Source organism: Echeneis naucrates, chromosome 17 (assembly GCF_900963305.1).
Source record: "Echeneis naucrates chromosome 17, fEcheNa1.1, whole genome shotgun sequence".
Classification (NCBI taxonomy): domain Eukaryota; kingdom Metazoa; phylum Chordata; class Actinopteri; order Carangiformes; family Echeneidae; genus Echeneis; species Echeneis naucrates.
Window position 1 is genome coordinate 10,541,175 of NC_042527.1, and position 22,970 is coordinate 10,564,144.

At 39.6% G+C, this 22,970-nt stretch overlaps 1 protein-coding gene across 2 annotated transcripts; it reads right to left on the reverse strand.

Annotated features, from left to right (window-relative positions):
- Positions 1-307: 307 nt before the first annotated feature.
- On the reverse strand, positions 308-21,171 carry yeats2 (YEATS domain containing 2). Of its 2 annotated transcripts, XM_029524505.1 has the most exons (30): positions 21,022-21,171; positions 20,470-20,575; positions 20,246-20,343; positions 19,998-20,090; positions 19,656-19,889; positions 19,424-19,542; positions 18,464-18,625; positions 17,192-17,303; positions 16,642-16,686; positions 16,391-16,559; positions 16,076-16,318; positions 15,198-15,365; positions 14,006-14,097; positions 13,112-13,297; positions 12,755-12,983; positions 12,253-12,411; positions 11,110-11,237; positions 10,223-10,369; positions 8,839-9,021; positions 7,224-7,596; positions 7,012-7,146; positions 6,437-6,565; positions 5,772-5,922; positions 5,400-5,476; positions 5,231-5,310; positions 4,333-4,537; positions 3,516-3,751; positions 3,328-3,402; positions 3,046-3,119; positions 308-1,762 (listed from the first exon to the last, which is right to left on the reverse strand). In XM_029524505.1, the coding sequence occupies exons 2-30, from the start codon at positions 20,567-20,569 to the stop codon at positions 1,654-1,656; spliced, it is 4,311 nt and encodes a 1,436-aa protein (XP_029380365.1). In that variant the 5' UTR covers positions 20,570-20,575; positions 21,022-21,171; the 3' UTR covers positions 308-1,653. The 2 variants fall into 2 exon arrangements, with proteins under 2 accessions (XP_029380365.1, XP_029380366.1); XM_029524506.1 differs by lacking the exon at positions 6,437-6,565.
- Positions 21,172-22,970: the final 1,799 nt, after the last annotated feature.

Here is a 22,970-nt window from a genome sequence, read left to right on the forward strand (position 1 = left end):
GTGAACAGCTACGGTAGGTTTCATTGGAAACTGTTCACGGTGATACCCGAGCATGACCCAAGGCGTTTCGGACAAGACAGAAATATGAGAATCCACCTCAAATGTAGAAATGGTAATTGTAATTTGGGTGATCTGGCCCAAATTTAATATTTGAGTTCAAGATGTGCCTACATCACAATTCCTGATTAGTTAAATTCATTGTCCACAACTTCTCCTGATTGTACTCATCAAAAAACTAAAAAAAAAAAAAAAAAACTTGCTCAAAAGAAAATGTATTTGCAAGAAATAATTCAACCATACTTTTTCTTTGTTTATTACAAGAATATTGATGTTTTTGGTTTGCACTGAAACATGAAAATACAATGCTTGGATATCTTCTACACCAATTTGGTTTAACAGGTATCACAGCCACTCAGCCCACACTTCCACTCCTGAAATCATCCACACACATCCACATTACAAAATGCGAAGCTCCACGTGAAACAGAAATACCAGGAGAACATCAGCCAGTAAAACACACACAGACATGCACCATTAAAGCAGTTAACGCACTTACAAATACACTCGCACACACATACACAACTGTTAGGGCACTGCCGTTTGCAGGTGTTGATATTAGATACAAAAATAAAACAGGATTTGAAAACATCCTCTATTTCACACCGGCCATATACACTGTATATTTTACATGATAGATACATTGTGGTTATTAACCTGAACAGTTGAAAAGAACTTCAACGGGATATTGAAGCTGGTTCTTGATGGACAGAAGTTAAATATTGAAAGTGTTGTCTTGATTTTTGTTCATGACAACAGAATGATTTGTTCATTTGACTAATACCTTTAACTTGAAATGAGATTTGGGAAATTAGCTGTGTGGGTCTGAAAAATATGACGTGAATTTCTTCTGAAGATCCATAGAAAGCACTTCCTGCATGTTTGTATTATTACTCTTTTTATACCTCTGCCTGGTGACTGAAATATCTTAAAGGGTGTTCATAGTGACAGATCATCAATTTCCATGTCCATGGCATCATAAAATTATCTCCCCGTGTGCTTTCTCCAAAGTATCCACACGGAATTACTATGAATGTGACTGACTTCATTAGTGTTACCCGACTGCTGTTAGTCTGGTTATGGTCTCCTGGTGAACTTCACCTTGTTCCCCTTTCAAAGGCCCAAACAGCTTCAAGATGACTGACAGAGGGGACACCTCTCTGTTGTTGCATGGCGTTTTAGCCATTTATAAGTCACTCTTGGTTCAGTTTCTCAATGACTCGCTGTCTGGCAGGAAACTTTTAATCCTTAGAATAATCATGTTACCAGGTAAGTAGGAGCACAGTGGCCTCTCAAACTCAACCGACATAATTCCCACAATGATGTTTCTCTCGATACATTAGGATTACATGTTACAATATACCTGTAGTATGAGACAGATTTTTTATTCTTCTGCAGTGCAGCTGCTATGAGAAACAAACCGAGCCCTTTCTATAATCAAGTTAATGAATACAGTACATTAATTATGAATGTGCTACCTGAGGCAACAGGACAACATGTGGAGGTGTCAGAGCAGTCTCTGTCATAATAAACAGTTCAGACAGTCCTCACATGTGTGTTGGTGTCAGTTACCAGCCAAGGTCAGTCTTGTTGTCCTCAGTTGTCCTTAGCCAGGTAACCCATGTGTGTGTTGGTGAGAAAGTCGCTTGTGGGGATGCTACGGACCGCCTGGTGGATGTTCAGGGCTGTGATTTCTCTGGGAGCTCTGGAAACCCCAATTTACCCAAGTTAAGATTTTGAGCATGGTTCAACAGAGAAAGTATGTTTCAGACTGCCTGTGACATCAGTGGTTGTATTTTGATTTGATTTGATTTGATTTATTGTCATTAAAGGCTTCAGTTCTGAATTCACTTTCAATTCAATTCAACTTCAGGTCCTCTCCCTGCTGTCTTACATCATGTAAACAGTAAAAAAATTACAACATACACAGGAGACATAAAATCTATTGATGCCTCCTTAAATTGACAGTTTCCAAAAATAAGTACAGAAACAGCCGCAATGCTGCAGTTTCTGCAGATGTCATACCATCACTTGCAGACTTCTACTTTACACAAAAAAACCACTGTGTGAGGAAAATACTCACAAATTAATTTGATTTTGAATAGACCTTTTTTTAACCAGTGATAATAATAAATGTAACTACAGCAATAATCGCAGTAATCATAGTTACATGAATGTCATGAATGAAATGAGCTCATTGGGACATACACAGCCATTAGATCACTTCGTAAAAAAATATATAAATAAATAAAAAATCTTTACAGGATAAGGTTAGCATTACACTGCATTTCTATCAGTGTCAAAAAAGTTAAAAAAAATACATAAATAAAATAAATCCAACAATGCTAAAGCCTCTACTTATTACGTCTCTACCACTTCATACATTAGTCCTGCAATTTCAATTTTTTAAAGTAAGGCTGAAAACTATTTATTGTACTTGTTTAGGACAATTCTCAACTGCAGAGTAATAATCATTTGAAGTACTGGCAAATATTTTCCCCAGCACAACATTAAATGTATAATGAACTCAAGTTAATCCTATACCCTAATAACGATATGCAGTTGTGCAGTGAACAATGGAGCAAATATGGGTTGGCAGGTGTTGATGTTTGGTGTTAAATATATATAAATATATATATATATACCAGGCTTATTATTCACAATTTGTTTTCATTACATGTTAAAACCAACAAAAACACTAAATATAAAGCTCATAGAGTCTATCTATAAAATTTTGCAGAAGAGTGATACGTAACATCAAGCATTTTCAGCTGTTGCAAATTCTGTAGCTCCATAATTTTCTGAAACAATAGTGATAGAATATCTATTAATTCTAAATTCATTCAGATTTGTTCAAATTAGGAATCATTTATAGCAAAATAGCATAATGGGAGTTGGGAGTCCAGAATGCTGTTTTATGCATGAAGTGAAAAATAGAGCACTAAGCTGGTTGCATGTTAGAGAGAAGGAAAAAAAACAGAGGCTGACCTGTTCTGAGGGGATTTGGCATAGGCCCCAGCCAGAGCTTCTCTCAGGATGTCACTGGCAAACTGTTCTGTAGCCTGCCATGAGGAATCACACACACAATCGCTATTACTCAATAAGAAGCCCAATCTCTCAAACAACACAAGGTGAAGCATGCAATACTGTGTGGGTGTACATCTTATACACACTGTGTATTCATCATTCAAGTCAAGGGTACATCACGGTAATGATAAGCTACAGTAAGTGGCCAACTTTTTTTTCTATTCTGGCTGTAATGTGACTGACCTTCAGAATCATGGCTTCAATTAATGGAGCGAACACATTCTTCTCCACCTCAACCGGCTGAAAAGTTACTCCAATCTAAGAAACACAGAGGAGTCATATGACATAAAAGTAGACAAAGTAACGTAGCTTCTCAGCCATAAAGAGTTCAGATAGGATGTATTTTCTGTTCAGTCTTAGAGTTTTCTGACCTGCTGAGCTGTTTCACTGACAAACTGGGTGGACATGGAGGGGCCCAGAAAGAACTTGGGCTCCACGTCAGGTTCTTGTTCCTCCTCTTTCACCTTCAGTTTCTGACAGGGTGGAGTCGCGGTGACAATGTCAACTATTTCATCATCTGCCTCCTCTGGTTCAGTCTTCAGTAGAGCTTGCATCTGCTCTAGCCGCAACACCAGTTCATCACAGCTACTTAGGGTTGATGGGCACTCTGTGGACACATCCATGCTATACATTTAGCATGCTGCTTCAGAAGCAGCAGGATCAGCAGTGAAGCAGAAACGTGAACTGTTTCACTCAGATTACAGTTGTTGATGTTTGACTGTGTGTCAATTGCATAGTTGCAAATTGTCACGACTGTAATGACTGCTTTTGTAAAATATTAGGTCTAAATAGCTATAAATAATTTAATTTCTGCAAGCAGAAATGAGGACACAAACAGAAATGATCAGATGTCTGGCTCAGGCGAGCGTGTGACTCAATGAGCTTAACAGTCTCGTCTCTCACCCTTTGGAGACAAAAGAAAGAATTAATGAGAACTCCTTGTAAACACAATTGAACAAAAACACTGAGGCTGCACCCTGTCCATCCTCACATAACTGGATTGCAAACACATTTCTAGGATGATAACAGTAGAAGCAATACACCCACACATGCAACACTGGAAGGAAAATATTGATCTTCTTTGAGCTGCTGAAAACAGAAAAAGGATTGACTGAAATCGCAAAAATAAGCCAAATAAAACGAAGCTCCTTTGTAAGCTGTGCACCAAAAACACACTGAGACACTAACCAGGCTCATTATCTATCTGCGTGAGGATGTCTTCGATCGACTCATCATCATTCTTGCGCTGGGGCTCAGGGTCAGGTGGTGTGTAGCCCCTCTGCCGGCACCACTGCACCACCTCTCTGGTTTTTGGAGGAGTGAGGGCCTGCAGGCGGGGTGAGCGGTCCAACACGTCCTGAACAACTCGCTTCACTGCCACAGCTCTTTGAAGCTACACAGAGACATGACAACAGTCTGAAAATGTACATTAGGCATAGGAATGACTCACATCAGCATTTTCTGGCTGCAAAGACTTCACATGCATAATAGTGTGGATAAAATCCATCCAGTCTAGTATAGAGTACCTTATACCTCATACAGTCTAATGATGGCCTTGGAGACCGGTGTCCCACACACCTATTGGTGACTTGTAGATATAAATATCTCATCCTTCTATAGTGTTTTTTATAGAGACAGTAACTAAAAAATGGACTGGGCTGGTGAAGCTACCGATTAGGAGGAGATGAGAATGCAACCAGACGGAGATACACATCTGACCAGATAAATGGGCAGACATGACGCAAACAGAAAGCCTGCCGAGTCAGGAAGAACCGCCAAGACTAATTACACAGAATACAAAACCGCCAACAATGCAAATTATCACTGACATTGTAGATGCTCTCACCCTGGAACGTGGAGGCTAAAAGAAGGTAGCTGAGATATCAACAACGCTGAATTAAACCTCTGCTGCATTTTTTATGCTTTAAAATTAAGAGATGAAAAATGATCATATGATCATATCTTTTCAAAACTATTGTACATTTTTACTGGCCAGGAGCACAGTACTGTAGCTGTGCTGGCATAAATTAGAAGTTTAACCCTTTGACCCTCATTTCATTCATACATAAACAGAATAGAAAGTCACCTCTGATGCTCTGCGCTTGCCAATATTCCAGGAATAATATTGTTCTGTTGAAGAGGCACAAAATGGATGGGAGTCTTCGGCTAAAAAGCAAACAAAACCCAGTATCTTAGCTCACAGCCTGTTTTTACAAATGAATGTTTAAGAGGAATGCTCATTTAAGCTCACTCACTCTTATCTGGCACAATAAGGGGGAACTTCTTCACCACAGCTGTGAGCAGCTGCATCATGGTCTCTATGTGCTCAGTGCTGAGGAGAAGGTAATTCCAGGTGTCAGGCAAAGTGTAGAGATATTCATAGAATACGGCAGGCACAAATGATAAGGGTTTTGCACAGTCCTTCATTAATATCTCAGTAGATATATGTGATAGTTTTAATAAATTAAGTTCTTCAGTGAGAAATGAGTTTAGCAAGTTAAAACATAAGTATTAAAATAAAAGTATAAAAGAGGCTATTGCACTCCTCACACCTCCTATCAAATGAACAACAAACGACCTATCCTAGCAATTATGAAAATAGCATTGCGACCTGTTCTTGCACTTACTTGATGAGGTCGTGTGTGGGGTTATCTGCCACATGTTCCTGTTTGACGGTGGTAGTTGCAGAAGCAATATGGACAGAAGTCGCAACCGGAGCAGTCGCTGGGGGTGATGTACCAGCTGTGACAGCTGTGTTCACACCTGGCTCTGTCTTTACTGCAGAAGTGAAGAGAAAAAAAAGATTGATTTTGTGTAAATCCCACCATGATTCTGTCACAGAGAAAAGACAACTGGTGTGCTCCCCCAGAGAGGGGCTTCAAACCTCAAAACTGCCCTGGAATCATCTGTAGCAGCTAATACTGCAAACTTGTTCTTGTTGGCTTCCTATGCTCTGTCATCAAATATTGACTGAGATTTTAAAAACAATTTACATCATTTGCAGTGTAAATTATTCAAGTTCTGTTTTGTTAATTCTATTAAACAATGATACATTAATGTTTGTCTTTGATAGACATTTGACAAGCTTTTGTATAAAAATGCAGATGTGTATCAAAAAAAGTATGTTACCAGTTCAAAACCTCAAGTTTCATATGACCACTGGTATTAAACAACTTCAAGTTATATCCAACCCTAATGATACGACAGTGGGAAGAAAATGGAGGTTGGGAGTCAAAGGAAAGCAAAAAGCAATGACAGGCGTGACAGTGGAGTTTGGATGGACCCCTCTCACCTTGTGCCAGAGGCAGGACAAGGGAGGGGGATGCCTGGATGGCAGGGCTTGGGGAGGCTGCAGCTGTTCCAGGGGTGGTGGAAGAAGAAGAGGAGGAAGGAGTAGTAGAGACAGGGCCTTTAGACACAACTATGCAGGAAAGAAAAGACACACTCAGGATGGATCAATGGTCCATTAAGCAAATAAGCTTAAAAGTCAAATGAGAAATGAGAAGAGGGGAAGATGGGTTCTATAGAAGCTGATTATCATAGTAGTGGATAATCTCTGATATGTGTGAGTGTCAAATAGCCATATGTACTGGCAAAACAAACTCAGTTTAGAAAGACTAAGTTAATTTTCCTACTATATTCATACACCGCTAACCTAATCCCCTTTTTCTTCCTAGTATTTGGAAGAAAAAGTGTTTTGTCTCAATACTTACAAATCTAATTCCAAATGACAAAGCACCAACAAATCCAAGCCCGCTGCTACCTCCTAGTCGCTATTCTGAGAAAAATGATCATCTTGATGTTGAGCAACCAGAATTTCTATCTGGAGGACACACTTGCTGTCCCTTTTCTTGCAAGATACTCTACCTTTCCCAACTGGCATAAGTATGGTCTGCAGCCCTCCAGTGCCAGTGCCAACCCCAAGCTGTTTGAGCTGATTGGCAGGGATTGTTAAGACTGTCTGCTGTGAGCTGGAACCGCCAGAATGTATCTTCAGCATACCTGGACAAAACAAAATGCAGTGAATTCACATGTTTAAACCAGGTGGCAGTTAAGGTTTGCAGGTTGTCTCAACCTACCTGAGAGAGTTGCACCAGACTTCCCACCACCGGTCGCCATCCCGCTGACCAACGAGGCTGTACTGACCAATGATGTGCCACTGCTTTTAGGCACACCCACCACAGTTCCTACTCCAGCACCCTTCGACACGCTGATAACAGGCATATTGGTGATACCTTTAGCAACAGTTACCACAGCTCCAGTTGATCCCGCAGCGCTTTTTGTCAATGTAGCAGCACTGCCAGCAGCACCCTTGACCAAAGTGGCCACAGCTGTCTTCGACAGGCTGCCAGCAGCAGCACTGGCGCTCTTAGCTGCACTTATTACTGCTGCTTGGTTGGCTGCCACCAGGAGTGAGTGGTGCTGAGACGTAGACTTCCCAGCTTCAGCAGCCTGCAAGGAAGGCACAGAACACAAAAAAAGCATTTTGCATTACATGTCAGTAAACTCAGCAAAAGACTAAAACAATGATAATGGTGCTTTATAATATCTATGACAAACTTTGCTTCCATGGAATATGCTCCAAAGAAAAATGCAACACAATGATTCTGATCACGATTATGATCCTTATTTTAGAAATTAATTTGAAAGCTTTCAAAGTTTTTACAATGACAACTTTCTTTTGCAAGCTTAAAAACTAAGTGAAAGAGCGTGGGGGAAAAACATTTTACAGGGAAACAACTGTTTTCCTGTAAAATGTTTTCCCTGTTCTTTGCAACTTTACAACAATGAAAGTGCAAGTGATATGGAAATTATTTATGTGAAAATCCAATTCAAAGAAATTAATCGGCTTGCATAAGGGAAAGATCAGTGCTGGGAAATTAAATTCCATGTGGGGGACACACATGCACGCACGCACGCACGCACACACACACACGGGTTTAAAAAAAATAATTAGCATCTGTTTTCCCCAATTTGTCCTCAGAGATTGAGTTGTACTGATCAGGTCACTGGATTTGTGATCCAGTTTCTCCTCATGCAGAGTCATAATTAAATAAACAGTCCTGAAAGAACCAAAATTCATCGCTACTTTTCCTATCTTGGAAAAGCACTGATGAGTGATGAGCCCATAGACAGAGATTATTTTCACATTCTTTATGATATACTGTCTACATATTTGTTTTTTTGCATGTGAACATTGAGTGTTTTTTTTTTCTTTTTTCTTTTTGTGAGTCTGCATTTATCAAGCTAATGAGGCCACAGACTCTGAAGCTGTAATCACCCAAACACAGGCCACCCCTGACGGACGGCTTACAGCTCTTTGCACCCTCTACTACACCCAATGAAAAATCCACCTTGCTACTGCACTCACACTTAAATGCTGCATCATTTACCACTTACACCCCTAACCCTAACCCTAACCAACCTGTACAAAGAAAAGTGAAAACAATTAAAACTATTGACTGAGATTATTTCCTATAAAAACAATACTCAAATCATAATTAATATTAAAACCTATTTTGGTTGTTATTAGTAACATTACTTATTGCTCTCTTAATAATATATTTAGGAATTCTGGGATCAATTAAAACATTTTTTTTTTTCCCAAACATGCAAAAACTAATCTTAAATCAAGTTTAATGTAACCACTGTTGAGTTTCTCAGGCAGAAAAATAAAAGTACTGTGTGACTTGCCTGTTGTTGGCTGCTTGCTGCTGCAGCACTGACAGAGCTGGGGGTGGAGCTAGCAGCAGTGATGACTCCGCCCGTCATCCTCAATGTGGTTGTTCCCGGCTTGGACAAGTGGCCTGCTGCTGTTACTGTCTTAACGGAGCCATCCGACAACTTCACTTGTGCGGCCTGGGAGCCGCCTACAACCTGTCAAACAGAAAAACATCACACTATTACGAAGAATATCAGCATGCAAATAAAGTGGCGGAACACACAGAATTAAAATTTTGGTAGGCAAAATCTCAACAAAAGAAAAGAGGAATGTTGATTCTACTTGTGCTACCAACTCTGAAAACAGCCACAGTATATTTTGAGAAAGCCAAAAGTAGTTGGAAAGGAAAATGACTGCTGTGTTGTTATATAAGTTGAGACAGATTAAAGTGAGTGCAGGAACTTGTCCACTTCTTGCCTAGGCTAGGCAAACACCAGCTGTTGCCTGGAAAAGTCCTTCAATGTTACACCCAGCCACTCAATCACACACTGGATGAAACAAAGAGAAAAACTGACGAAACACAGAGAGAAGTTTCTGTGTCCCACCAACACTGAAATACTTTCAAATTTTTCTTTATCAAACAGTTAGATATCCCTCTGAAGTGCTTTAGGCTACAAGACATGCAATAAATTATTTTAATTACTTTGAATCAAGCTACACTTACATATTTTACGTGTCTGAATTTGCTCAGACACATGTCTGGACACAGAAAGGCAAGTCAACAAACACTCTGATGTGAATTGGCTATAATTACTGCTCTGATCAATGCATTACACATTAGTTCTGATCTGGCAAACTGTTCTGATCCTTTAAGCAAATTTTGGCAGTAGCAACTAGATCTGTCAGGCCAGGTACAAGTTTTCTTTGTATTCATAGATATACTAACCAGAAAGTTTGTATACAAACAAATCAATACATGAAATGTTGTCTCTGAGAAAATTCTGTCAAACAGGTTGCAAGTTGTATGATCTTTTCAAGGCAACACATTGGACAGGAATGCCTTTCAACACATCAGGCTAATTTGTTAATTCAACTAAATAATGATGAAAGCATAATGCGGTGCGATGAAAGCAAAGGCAAAAAAAAAAAAAAAAAAAAAAAAGATATTTAAGTGAGAAAAGGAAGCAAGGTAGGCAAGGGTGCTCTGAAGGGACAAAAGTTCTGGTAAATACCAAAGTGGGCATTCAAATCAAAAACTTGTGATCATCACACGAGCTGGTCAGTTAATATCAGAAAGAGTTTGCAATTCCTAACAGTATCAAACTAAGGCTTGTTAATGTGATAAAGTTTAAGTACAAAAACACAGCAGTGGTAACTACAGCAGAGCTCATTAGGATACAAAAGCCCCACACTGACCTGAGCCAGAATGGCTGCCTTTTGTCCAGCTGTCACTCGGATGGCCTGCTGGGTTACAGTTGATGGAGATGATGCTGCATGGCTTGCCGAACCGGAAGCCGCTTGCTTCCCGGAACCCTGTGCGGGCTGGCCAACTAGAAATGTGCCCTGGGAAAAATGAGCAAACCAGGTTTAGGGTGGGGTAGCAATCCAACACCTTAATTACTTAAATTCAATATGAATGGAATTGTCTAGCCTCGACTCAAAAAAATCATCAACAGACAGAGAAGGTTACTGTCCTATTTTTTACCAATCTTGAGCAATGATTTTTTATTGTCCCACGAGGGGAAATTCTGCTTGCAGTAAAAGACACAACACATATACAACACAACATACGAAAGAACAGTAGGACAGTCACAATAATAAAACAGTAAGAAACAACCATTAATAAGAATGCATGATGATTCCAAGGATGTACAATGCTTCTTTAATCAGCCATCTAGATTCTTTATTTAAACGTGAGTATAAATCCTCAGTGAAACCTCTGAAAACAACTTAATTATATACTCTACTAAATGCACAGATATCACTATTGAAGAGGTGACAAAAAAAGAAAAATCAATGATGCTATAACAATTGTACCTAATTAAGTATAAATGAGAATCCAACTCTTGCCTAGAATGCCAAAATTTGACATTCAAATAAGAGTGTTTACAGATTGCCCACACAACTCCTTATTTGTAACTGGGTGTCCCTACAGACATTGATGAAAGACTTGAAAACAGGCCAGCAAATAAATACTTGCTATGACATACAAAACATGAAGTCACAACATTCCAAAAGACATCAACTATTCGGCCAGAGTATGACTAAGTTTTACTTCATAACATAAATCCATCTCTACCCACCTGTGGGGTCTGTTTTAGGATATAGGACGTGTAGGAGAGGTTGGAAGGCAGACTGCTTGGACAGGAAGAGGAAGAAGAGGTCTGAGAGCTCCCAGCGCCTGCTGACGAGCTGCTCTGGGACTGCTGACCTAAATTACAGACAGCCACATTCACATTACTCACAAATCGGATATGGAACTATGTTATTCTTTACAATGATATGAGAGGCATCAAATAAGTGCAAACATATTTATGGTTATTGTGAAGCAGAGCAAAGGGGAGTAATGTTGGTCTAATACAGTGAAATTTATATTTAAGATAAAGGATGGTATGTTCTTAAATCTCTGTAATCTAATTCCAATTTGGCAGAGAGCTGTGCTCTCACAGAGCCTCTGGCTCTCAGTACACATTTAATACTCTGCATAGAGAAACAATTGACGCCATCTGACTCGCTGTCCAGAAGGTAAATCTGTACATGAGCCTCAAGTTGTACAGTCACTCAGTGGGTTTCTTACTTTTCACATATTTTACAATGAGCTTAGAAATGTTTTTTTTTTTAAATATATATATATATTTGTCATCAACTTGAAGCTTTTGAGGTGGAATACAAACAAAAGAAACTGAGTAGCCTATGCTATCAAGTTATTGTTTTGGCTACTACCATAAGTAATTCTAACCCATAACAAAGTCACCCGATTCCAATTTCCATTGGAACGACAAAAAAAGATAAGGCTTTTTTTTTTTTTGCAGTGAGCTTATGATATTACATATCAGCTTTGAACATTTGCAGAGAAAAGCAAAACTATGTTCAGACCTTTAAAAACTACTAAAACAGAGCATCAGATTGCCATAAAGGTCCAAAGTGAGGAAGAGAATGATGGTAGTCTGAGCCAGGTACAGTCTTTTAGCAGTGTAAATGGAAAGGTGCCCTGGCCCAGATTCAAGGACTACCAACTACACTAATTTTTTTGCCAATGTTTAATTAGTCCCTCCACAATTTTACAATTAAAACAAAAATATTATCTTATTTGATATGCCTAAAACCTTCATCATAGAGTTGAACAAGAATCTAAAAGGGTCAAATGTGTGACTTAAAAACAACTTGGCATTACTTTGCTAACATCCCCAGTTAAAACACTAAGTACAGCATGAAGCAGGTCTCACTTGCACTGGAGGCTCGGAGGATAGCTCCCTGTGGGATGAGAAGCAGCTTTCCCTTGCCTGATGGGTTCTTACTGTTGGTGGTCAAGTACAGCTTGGTACCTGGGGGTAAATTGGCTAGATTGGCCAGGTTGTTGGCTGGTAGCTGAAGAGTAGCCATGACTATGGACAAAAAGAAATAAACAGAAGATTCAATTATTCAAATTTTATGAGATTATGTTTCAAATTTTGGAATAGAAAAATCTTTCTTGGCTTATTTATATATAATTTATTTCAAAAAAGAATTTTGCACAAGGTTATTTATTATCAATTATTAAGGTATTTCTGGTAAGCAAATACCAGTGTAAGATGTGTACTTTCTGCTTATCATGGTTAGTTGATTGTGAATGTAAAAATCTTGACTATGAAAAAAAATAAATAAATAAATTGAAATTTGCCACATCAAGTACCTGTTATATATAGTGTGTTTGTGTTTCTGTGTGTGCATGTGTGTATGAACTCTGACCTCCACTCTTGCCACCAGAACCACTGGCTGCCTTCGCAGCACCCTGCTGATTGGAAATGCCACTTGCTCCACTAACAATGGCTTTAGCAACACCCTGAGCCAAGACTTGCTTCCCACCCACCACTTTGGAGACAGACGGGTTGCCCTTGGCAACCAGGATTTGTCCACTGCTGATAGCCACCTGTTTGACGGCGGACTGAAGGGTCGAGCTAACGGGAATACCTAGCATCTACGAATGAGAAAAGGGTCAAAATTAGCAACCGAATCACAGTAACTATTGAAAACACATGTATGGCACTATTACCATGCAACGCATTTTGTACATGTGTTTGTGGGTGAAAAGCAACAGAAACTAACCTTACTAGTTGTGGCCCCTGTGGCCCCTCCTGCCTGTTTCTGGGCTGACACAGAAATCATGTGACCTCCCTTCACTGCGACAAACTGGTGTGCCGCTGTAGCAGCAGGTTGCTGCTGGCTAGTTACTGTGGAAACCATCTGCTGCTGCTGTGTCGAAACTTCCCCCGGCTCTTGCTTGATAATAACCTACACGTGAAATGAGTGCACATGAAGAGGAGAATTGTAAAAGAAAGGCCCTAGAGCTTTGAGATTAGAGATAATAGGTATGGTAATGTGGTGTTAATTTTATTAATTCATTATTACGCATTTTGTCTGTAAAATAACAATCCCATATTCTACAGATAGCAAAATAGTAAGAAGAGATTTTTTGCTCAAAACTGTTTTTTGAAAATCAGCATAATAATTTAATCATCAAGAAGAATTTTTTATATTTCACATCTATCTCCATTTTTCCTGGACTTAGTCACCACCACAAATACCTATAAGCGAGAAAACTGTACATCTGGGCTTTTGAATGCAGCACCATGTGAAAATAAAGTTATAAATCATGTCTCATTCTTTGTTCATGAGAGACGGGATGACGAACACGTCCAAGTGGGAGGATTTTGCAGTAGGATTTTGACATTGAGTGAAATAGAACTGTGCAATTCTCTCTTCAAAGCTCCCTTTACACCCTCCCATCTTCACAGTGATGTCCCATTTAAATAGCTTGCCAAGGCACTCACATCTGCTGAAGATAGCACGCCAGCCTACTATTAATACCACACTGCTTTGTTAAAGATACAGATACCACAGGGAAAGGCTAACTTCACAGTAGGAGTGGATCAAATCAGTAGCAAAAAATGTTTTGGCACAGAAGAATTCTTATTGAAACCATGGAGACTTTCAACTCACCTTCACCCCTGAGGAGAGGAGTGTACCAGTATGAAGTTTAGGGGCTGGAGAACGGGTGCCTTGAGCAGCAGACTGTTTGGCTGAGGTGCTTCCTGTGGAGTAATTTACACACAAAACAAGTCAGGGACTAGAGGAATGTACTACTGATGCCTCACTGCAGTTCCTACTATTCTTTCCACAGACATCAAGGTCATTGTCGTGCAAGGGTGCGCACTGCTGAAGTTTTACTCCTCACCTACTGCATTAAAATTTGTTTTTATCCCAGGATTGGTGAATCGCCCACAACACCCACATCAACCCCATCCACCGTGAGAAAACATTACTTAATAGCACTCCAGCCATTCTGCCAGACCTGGTTGAGCTGTGCATTTGTGGAGGGAGTGTGGGAGCGGCTGAGTGGGTGAGAATGAGCAATCTTAGAGAAAGAGCACCAAAGCGGAATACGAATTGATCCTGCTGATGTTTGGAAGTAAATACAAAAGCCTTGGTGCTGAACGAACCCTAACCCCCATCTCTTTAGTCATTTTATAAAGCATTTGGTCTAGACCTGCTCTATATGTAAAGTGCCCTGATGTAACTTTGTTATGATTTGGAGCTATATAAATAAATCTGATTATATTTTTATTCATTCATTTATTTATTTATTTATTTTGTTGTTGAAAAGATGACGCTCTTCATGATGGGGTCTCTCATACACCCACAGACACGTTTCAATTGACACTAAACCATTGTCCTTGCAGATCATTGAATTTCAACTGTTAATGAGGAAATCAAATAAATAAAACAAAACTTGGTGTGAGCATGACACTTATCCACCTAATTGGGCCATCAAACATAAGTTCATCACCATGGTTCCCTTTTATCCAGAAACCACCCCTCTACTTTACTCTGTATCATACTGTGTATGCAAAAACAGGGATAAGAGAGAGAGACTGTGATAGAAGGGGACAGAGAAAAAACAGAAGAGCTAGAAAAGGGGGGTGAAAGAGGACAAGCAGGAAAAGTACAAAAACAGAGAGGGTGCGAGAAAAGGGGAGTCCAGGGGGTATTGTTCATCATATGCTCTTCTATTAAGTACATTCTCTACAGCCATTTTTACATTCTATGTGGGAGGCTCAGACACAGCCTCTCGAATTTGCCTCAGGTCCACTTCCGATTTCAAGCAGCACTTTGACATCGAGTAGACGTGTACCTGTGGAGGCGGAAGATGAGGAAGCCATGCCGATCACCTGGCCTGGCTTGTCAACAATGATATAAGGGTTATTTAGCACTGATGAGGAGCTCTGCTTGCTGTGGACAGGGGTGGAGGTTGTGGGTGTGCGAGGCAACGGGGAGTGACTCGGGGTGGAGATTGGAGACCCTATGTAAGAAAAACACAGGATAGTGGATGAATAATTCTTTTATGAGTGCTCATAACTAACTAACAAACACAGTAAAACGCACATGGCTTGTTGAAAAATATCTCAAATAAAGCTTGCTAAGGTGACCTTTGAGGCTTGAGTGAACAACTCAGATTTTTTACATAATTTTATACTGATGAATTAAATTCTTAGACGGGGTTTCATTTCAAGGGTTTCCAAACTTTGTACACTTGCTTGGAAATTTGACAACTCATACATATGCATGTGTATGTATTGAATGTATGCGGTACTCTCCGACTTCCCTTGGATTTTTAAAGCAACAGTTTAACCAAGATAAGAATTCAAAACTATATATATATATATATATATATATATATATATATATATATATATATATATATATATATATATATATATATATATATAGTTTTGAATTCTTATCTTATTTTTTTTTTTTTTTTTTTTTGGCTCCCTAGGTTGTCACAGGGGTACATTATAGAAACTCTTTTGCCAATGTTTGCCTCCAACAGCAAAGATTTGCCTCAAGGAGTTGATGAAAATTTTTGAGCAAAAGAGTATATTCAAACAATGCCTGCTTTTCAAATGATGGGACAAATGTAAGAGTAAGCATCTACACCAGAGAACTAAGAATACTAAGCAAAATTCAAGGTGGAACAAATTCAAGCTGAGAAATGACAACAGGATTTACCTGAAACTATTTTGCAGCTCATGGTGATTGGTTGGAAAGATTTCCCTGGAGACTCAGCAGGACTGGGTGGCTGACCTTGAGGGACAATTTTACAGCTTGCCGTGATAGGCTGGAAAGCAGAGTTGCTGTGGGAGCCCAAAGTGATCCTGTCACCAGCTTTGGGTCTAGTCGGAGTGCGTTCACCAGTGGCAACACCTGAACTATGACCCCCTGCAAACCTCCCCATCTCTGCTTTGATGAGACCTAGGAAAAATTAAGTGTATCTGAGTTTAGGGGTATTCATGTTCAAAAGGGTTAATGTTTCTGTTGACATACCTTTGTCTGCACTAGGATCATGTAACATGGGTGAACTAGAGTGTCCATAATTTCTGGTCTGGGATGCAGCAGACATCGGGCTGGCTGCTCTGTGTATCACCTTGGATGAAGAGGGCTGAGGAAGATAGTCCTCCCCAAGAGAGTTCCTATGGAGCTCAACATCAACCACCTGGAACAAACATAGCTCATGGTCACAGTAAAGCTCTCAAAGTAAGTCACTGCAGGACACAGAATGAACATTTACAACTTACAGTCTCTGCCCCAAGTGTTTGCAGCCCAGTATAAGTTCTGTCCAGCTGAAGGAAACAAACAAAGAAACAAACAAAAACAAACAAACAGACAAAAAAAAGACATTATTACCATTCAATTTATTCAATCAAATTACAAAATTACATAACTGTCAACAATATTAATAAACACCATAAAATCTCATGAGGTTTTTGACCTGTTGTAATTTACTACTTTTTTTGCTTTAAATATTATCTTGTAGTTTCTTTCCTTATCTTCAGTCTTTTTGTCATTTCACAATTTCTCTTTGCTCTGTGTAATTTACTGACTGATAATGTGTCCACACCAATTAAACAGGTTGCCACACTTGTGAGCACAAATTTAGCCAGAAAAGTGAAGGGACAGCTAGGTGCTACCAGTGTCTCATTGCTAGTAGCAGTACAAACGCCATCACATAAAGGACATCATGTAAAATAGGAAGCCTGTATGAGTTAAACTGCATACTCAGATCTCAGTCTGAAGAAAGAACTTGCTGAGTAATGATCTGATCCTCGATCTTTGATGTGGTCTGACCTTTAGCTGGTGGATGATGTCAATACGTTTGTTGCGAGGGTCTTTGAAGTGAATTTGGATCCTCACAGGAAACTCACCCCAACCACGACGTGTTAAATGAAAGGGGGGCTCACTGCGAACACACATTCAAAACACATAAAAAAAATCCCTGTATAATGTCATTAAAATATAAATCTGGAGGAAAGGAATCTATAGAGAATGCATTACAATGATTTAGCAAAAAATACTAAGCTCCCACCCTGACTCAGTGAAAAATCTCTTAAAATCAATTATTTGACGGTCACTCATCTTCTCCCCCTTTGAAGCTTGAAGCTTTCATCTTAACATAACAGGCACTAATCTGACTGCCTGTATTTGCCAGAGCATGTGTGTGTAAGTACATATTATGTGTCCACCAAGTACCCTTTGAGTGATGCATTTGTTTTCTCTTTCTCGTGCTCATCCCTTCATCTACATTCAGGCTGTGTCAACAATCATCAGAGAGCATTGGGCTTGTGTGGGGTTCTCTGGGAATGAAGAGCAGAGTCAGTGAAGGGGGAGCTTAAGAGCGGCTGCTACAGCAACGTGAGCGCCTTGTCAGCTGAAACAGCCAGGAGGCTACAGCTCAGGATACGGATTGCTGACTGATGAAAGAGATCATTTATTCACAAGCCGTAAGCAAAGTTAAATCCTTTGCTTTTTTTTAGAGGATAGTAACTAGACATTGTAACTACTAGACCTTGAGGCCACAAAAAGTTCACCTCAGATGGCTCCTTAATGAACTGCGCACCACAGGATCTACACACCCCAGTGCTGGGCAAAGTTGAGATATTAATGACACACACTTTTCTAAAAGACTACACTGTGTGTATAATTTGGGTGTGGCAAATAGTCATGCTGTCATTGACTTCTTGTCTAAAACATTATATGCTAAATTACATCACAGACTCCACCTAATAATATGTGATAAAAATAATATAATGAATATCTCTTAGTGCATAGTAATACCAATCATAAGCAAGTGTGGGTGGAGTAAGCATTACTCAGAGGGACAAATATTGTTTTTCACTTTCAGCCATGATTGCAGGTGACTGGGTAGAATGATCTGCATCACTAAATACCCACAAGGGGGCACTACCATTAAACCATTTTAATAATAGTCTGTTTATTGGCCTGTCTCTGTTCCACTTCACACATGATTTGAAAGTTTTCCTGAATAAAAAAAACTCAGCTGATGATGTCAGTCAGAAGTACTTCACAATTTATCAGTCTCAAATACAGAATGTCACAAACCTGACTTCCACAAGGTCATTGGGTTTGTAGCTAGGATGCAAGAAGAACCAGACTTTCTTTACAAAGTGGTCTATGCTGGGTTCCCTCCTTGAGCCTCTAACGTAGACCATCCACTTATGGGTAGACTGGTCATTTTCTTCCCGTTTATCAGGGGGGATGTACCTGAGCATAAGAAACATAGGTTAGAAACTGCCAGGGGGACAACGAAATAAGCTTCAGTTAACATGAGGGACAATGTAAAGAGAGAAGGTCTTTAAGGAAGAGTTAGGCACTATAGAAGTAGCAAAGACAGACAAAAAAGTGGGGAGGCAAGACTATGTCAGAGCTTCTTATTCTCTACAACTGTGTATATTGAGAAGTGACTATCACATTGAGTCCTCCAAGACATTTAGTGTGCTTAAGCTACATGGGTCCTTTTAAAAAAGTTTACCAGATCTACACGTGCTTCATATTATCCTAAATTAAATGGATTCAACAAATTGTTAGTTATGTAGTTATGTACTAGAACTAAGTGGAAAATAAATTTCACAATCATGATTTTCAGCATTCATTGAGAGTAGGCATGTTCCAAAAACAAATTATGGCTCTGTAGTGTACTGTTATGCAAAAACTAAGTGAAGTGAGAAGCTGCGCCTTAAAAACACTGAAATGTTTAACTACAGGGTTTTTGAGAGAGAGAGAGAGAAAGCAGTTTTATTGGGGAAGCAATGTAAAATCAAAATGATCACTTCTATTAACACTTTTGAATAATTCTGGCTACAAGAAAATAGCTTTTTCAAGGCTGTTTTTAACAAAAGTTGATATGCCAAGTACTAAATCTGTCTAAGGTTTCCAGGAACACTGATGTAAACAAAACATTTTATCACGTGGTTGTGTGGCTCCAGAGAACTAATATACAGAGTGATAAAATCAAAACTAATTCTTATAGTCATGAAATGCGTTCTTAATTTTGGTACGTACTTGGATACATTCCCTACTACAATAGTCTTCTTTGCATACAGTCTGGAAGCTTCGTCTCCGGTAGTGTGATAGGTGACCCTCTGATCTGCTCTGATGGATGATGGCACCCCAAAAGTATCCTGCAAGTAAAGGAGAACATAACAGGCTTAATTAATGACAGAAAAAGATGCAAGATGATTCCTGATTATCACTTCACATTCATAAGTTTGCCACTTCTTTCAGCTGTACACACTTGGCCAGTATTTCGTCCAGGTCTGCGCTCCTGCCGACTGCTGTCCTCCTGCCATGCTCCCTCTACCTCCTTCCCAGCTCCCTCTCCTTGCTGTGAGAGGGATTCAGACTCCGAGTGTGCAAGGGAAGGCGTCTCAGAGCCCTGGTTGAGAGGGGAAGAGGAACGGGATGGAGACTCCAGAAACCGGCGGATGGCCGGATGGTTCAGCACAGCAGGATCACTCTTGGAGCCATGCTAGAACACAGAAAACACAATACTGGTTACTGCTACTGGTGCTACCATGCCTTGGACCAAGTGACAGCCACGTATGAATATACGCAACAACAAGATATTGAAATTCACCTCAGGGTGCTTCGTCGCCCCAGCATTGGCATAGTAATTGGCCACTATGCATGCCCTGAGCTTGTCCATCATCCTCCTGGCTTCATTTAGTCTCTGTAAAATGGACATGCAATGAACCAAAATACTATGTGACTTTGTAACATGTACACAGCAGAACACAGCTTAGATCATAAATTACTGCTATTATACAAGTAACGCATTGTATTATGAATAAAGGAAAACATACTTTGGTTGGATCATCCACATACCTGACTTATGACATCTATCTCATGCTCTTTGCTCTTCATCTCCAAAGAAAACTGCTCTCTGATGATGGTTTCAATCTTCTGTACTGCTGCTTCTCGTGCTGTCAGTGTGGGAAGAGACGGGGAGAGTATATTAAACTACCAGGGACCTTCTGAGCAGTGTTAGTTGTTGACAGTCACAGTGCATAAAGCAGGTGTACTGGCCCACATTAAGGGCAGCATCTTACCACTATGTTCATCCGCTTTATTCCTCTTACTGTTTTGTACCAGGGAAATGTCTTCGTAGTCGGGATCGTTGCCCTCTATTTTCCGTTTAACTCCTGACATGGCTTCCTTAAAAAAAGCAAAATGGAAATATATGATTTTAACTAATTACATCAATTCCCGTATGTCCACTTTTGATTACACTTAGCATCTAGTTAGCTGGCTAGCCCAGAGCCGCCCGCACACGGCTAATGTACAAAGCTAACGTTAGCAACGATTAGCCACCTAGTTATGCTAATATAGCTTAGCAAGACGCGACTTCATTTGGGTTGCAGAATGAACAGCTCATAGTAATTTTAAACAAGAGCTTCCAACTAAGCCAAGCAAACAAAAAGCTTCACAATCCTTGCCACTATATTCTGCCTTACGACATCTCCTTTAGAGAAATCCCTGCTTGTCGTCCATGCAGCCGGCAACACGGCAGCGTTAGCCACCGCTATCCCTGTTTGCTAACTGAACTAGCGTTAGCACACATCTGAAGACTCCGATTGAGTTCGTGTGAAATGCAGACTTACGGGGCTGCCCTGTGCTGTCGAGCAGCGTTTCTTTGTGATGCGTGTGTTTTAATTCAGTGAGAGCACATCCCTTGCGTTATTGCTGTTTTAATCTGAGACACTCGTGTTTGCTAAAGTGCTAAATCTCGAGGTGGACATGGAGGCTAAACGGTGGAGCGTTAGCTTTGCACTTTAGCAGAACAGCCGCGAGGGGCCGCTGGTCTACAGACTGGACTGGTCGGCGACACTCTGAGCTATAAAATGTTTTTATTATTTCTGCGGTATTTGTTCCCTGGAAAAAGGGAAGTGTAATTACCTGTATTACAGGCGAATACTTTACATTCACAGAAGGGTGAGAGACAGCAGAGGCAGAGATGCTTTCGTTTTGTTAAACAGTAAATTCTGTGGTTTTTCCAACTAAAAAGGAATTAGATGACATTCACACATACATTTTAATGCCAGGCGTGAACTGACGCGTTCAGAGCTGCATACTTGAGACATCAACACAATGAATGGTACATAGATGTGCACACAGCTAAACTAACACTTCAAATGATCTTACTACTTCTTACTACTTCACAACTTCTTCTAAATATATCAGCCTCACACATTACTCAAATTCTGTTTAACAAGGCAGGTGGCGTGTATGATGTGGTGATCTTTCTCTGAAGCTCAATAAAGGGCCCGTGTATTTTCTAACCCTTTCAAATCGACCTCCAATCAATGTCTGTGGTAGTAGTCTAAATTTTTGCTGCGTGGTTTATTTACACAGATTTATTATTGTGTGGGTGTTTTAATTTACTTTTCACGGGGTCGTAACAATGACCAGTGTTTATCCATAACTGATACCTCTGCATGTCTGCGGGTCAGGGTGTGTCAAATGTCTTACAAGATGCATATGTGTTCTTACATGAACTGTAATTTCCAATGTTTTCCTGTACTTTCTATGCACTTGATGAACTCTGAATTCTCCCATTGTTTCATGTGAACTCAAAGACGGTGTCCATCACCAGCTGCAGGAAGTTGTGGTTGAGGTTTTCATGGAACCAAACCACAAAATATGGACTCTCTAAATCAGCACACAAGACAACGAGAATGCCTAATGATTGCTTTTGGCAGAAGAGTCCTAACTTGACATAGGGGGCTCGCTTTATAGCCTGTTTTTGTTTTTAAAATCTTATGATTGATTCATCCCTTGACAGAATCACATATTTGACAGCCACATTGAGTATATTAGACAACCTTTAATTAAACCTTTTTAATTAAAAATCTGTGGTAGTTTTATTTAAGTCCTTGGTTGATGACAACAACATCTGTGGGTTCACTATTTTAGCATAAATCACTTTGCTCTATGCTGCAATTGATGGCTTGAAGGTTCTGATGGGAAGACCATTTATCTCTGAAGATGACCACATTCTGACATGATAAATTCACTGTTAGATACATTTAAATGTGCATTATTAATGTGTTACTCTTTTTGGGCGCCTGAGATGAGAGACAAATGTTGGTAGGTAAAGAAAAACTTTATTGATATTTGTCTTACACAGTCAACTATTACATTTCAACATACTGCTGTTTACAAAAATTCAAAGCTTTCTTGCAGTTAGATGAAAAGAATTCAGGAAAAAGTTGTGTGAAAACAATACATCATACAAACAAGAAAATTAAGGTTTATAACAGAACGATCCAATTTACTCATCCCCAGTTGTTATTCAGGCATCAAAGCCGCCATCTTCCATGCAAGCACATTTTTTTCACTAACATTTTTCAAGTCACCTCTAGATCAAGTCCACTTTGGCTTGCATCCATACATATATCGAAACCCATCAATTATTTGTTAATTTTTAATTTAAGGCATGCCAATTTATTATTTGTATGTCAACATATTTCAAATATTAGCAAAACACAGTCCCATGATTCACCACAAAAAGCAAAAAAAAAAATAAAAAATTCACATAAAACAATGAATA

What these genes read in the sequence shown, in the direction of transcription:
- yeats2 (XM_029524505.1), bottom strand. Translation starts at nt 20,569, where the DNA reads ATGTCAGGAGTTAAACGGAAAATAGAGGGCAACGATCCCGACTACGAA. An exon ending in AATGACCTTGTGGAAGTCAG is followed by an intron (nt 17,304 to 18,463) that starts GTTTGTGACATT and finishes GTGTGTTCGCAG; the next exon opens with TGAGCCCCCCTTTCATTTAA. An exon ending in GTCTGGTGCAACTCTCTCAG is followed by an intron (nt 7,147 to 7,223) that starts GTAGGTTGAGAC and finishes TGTTTTGTCCAG; the next exon opens with GTATGCTGAAGATACATTCT.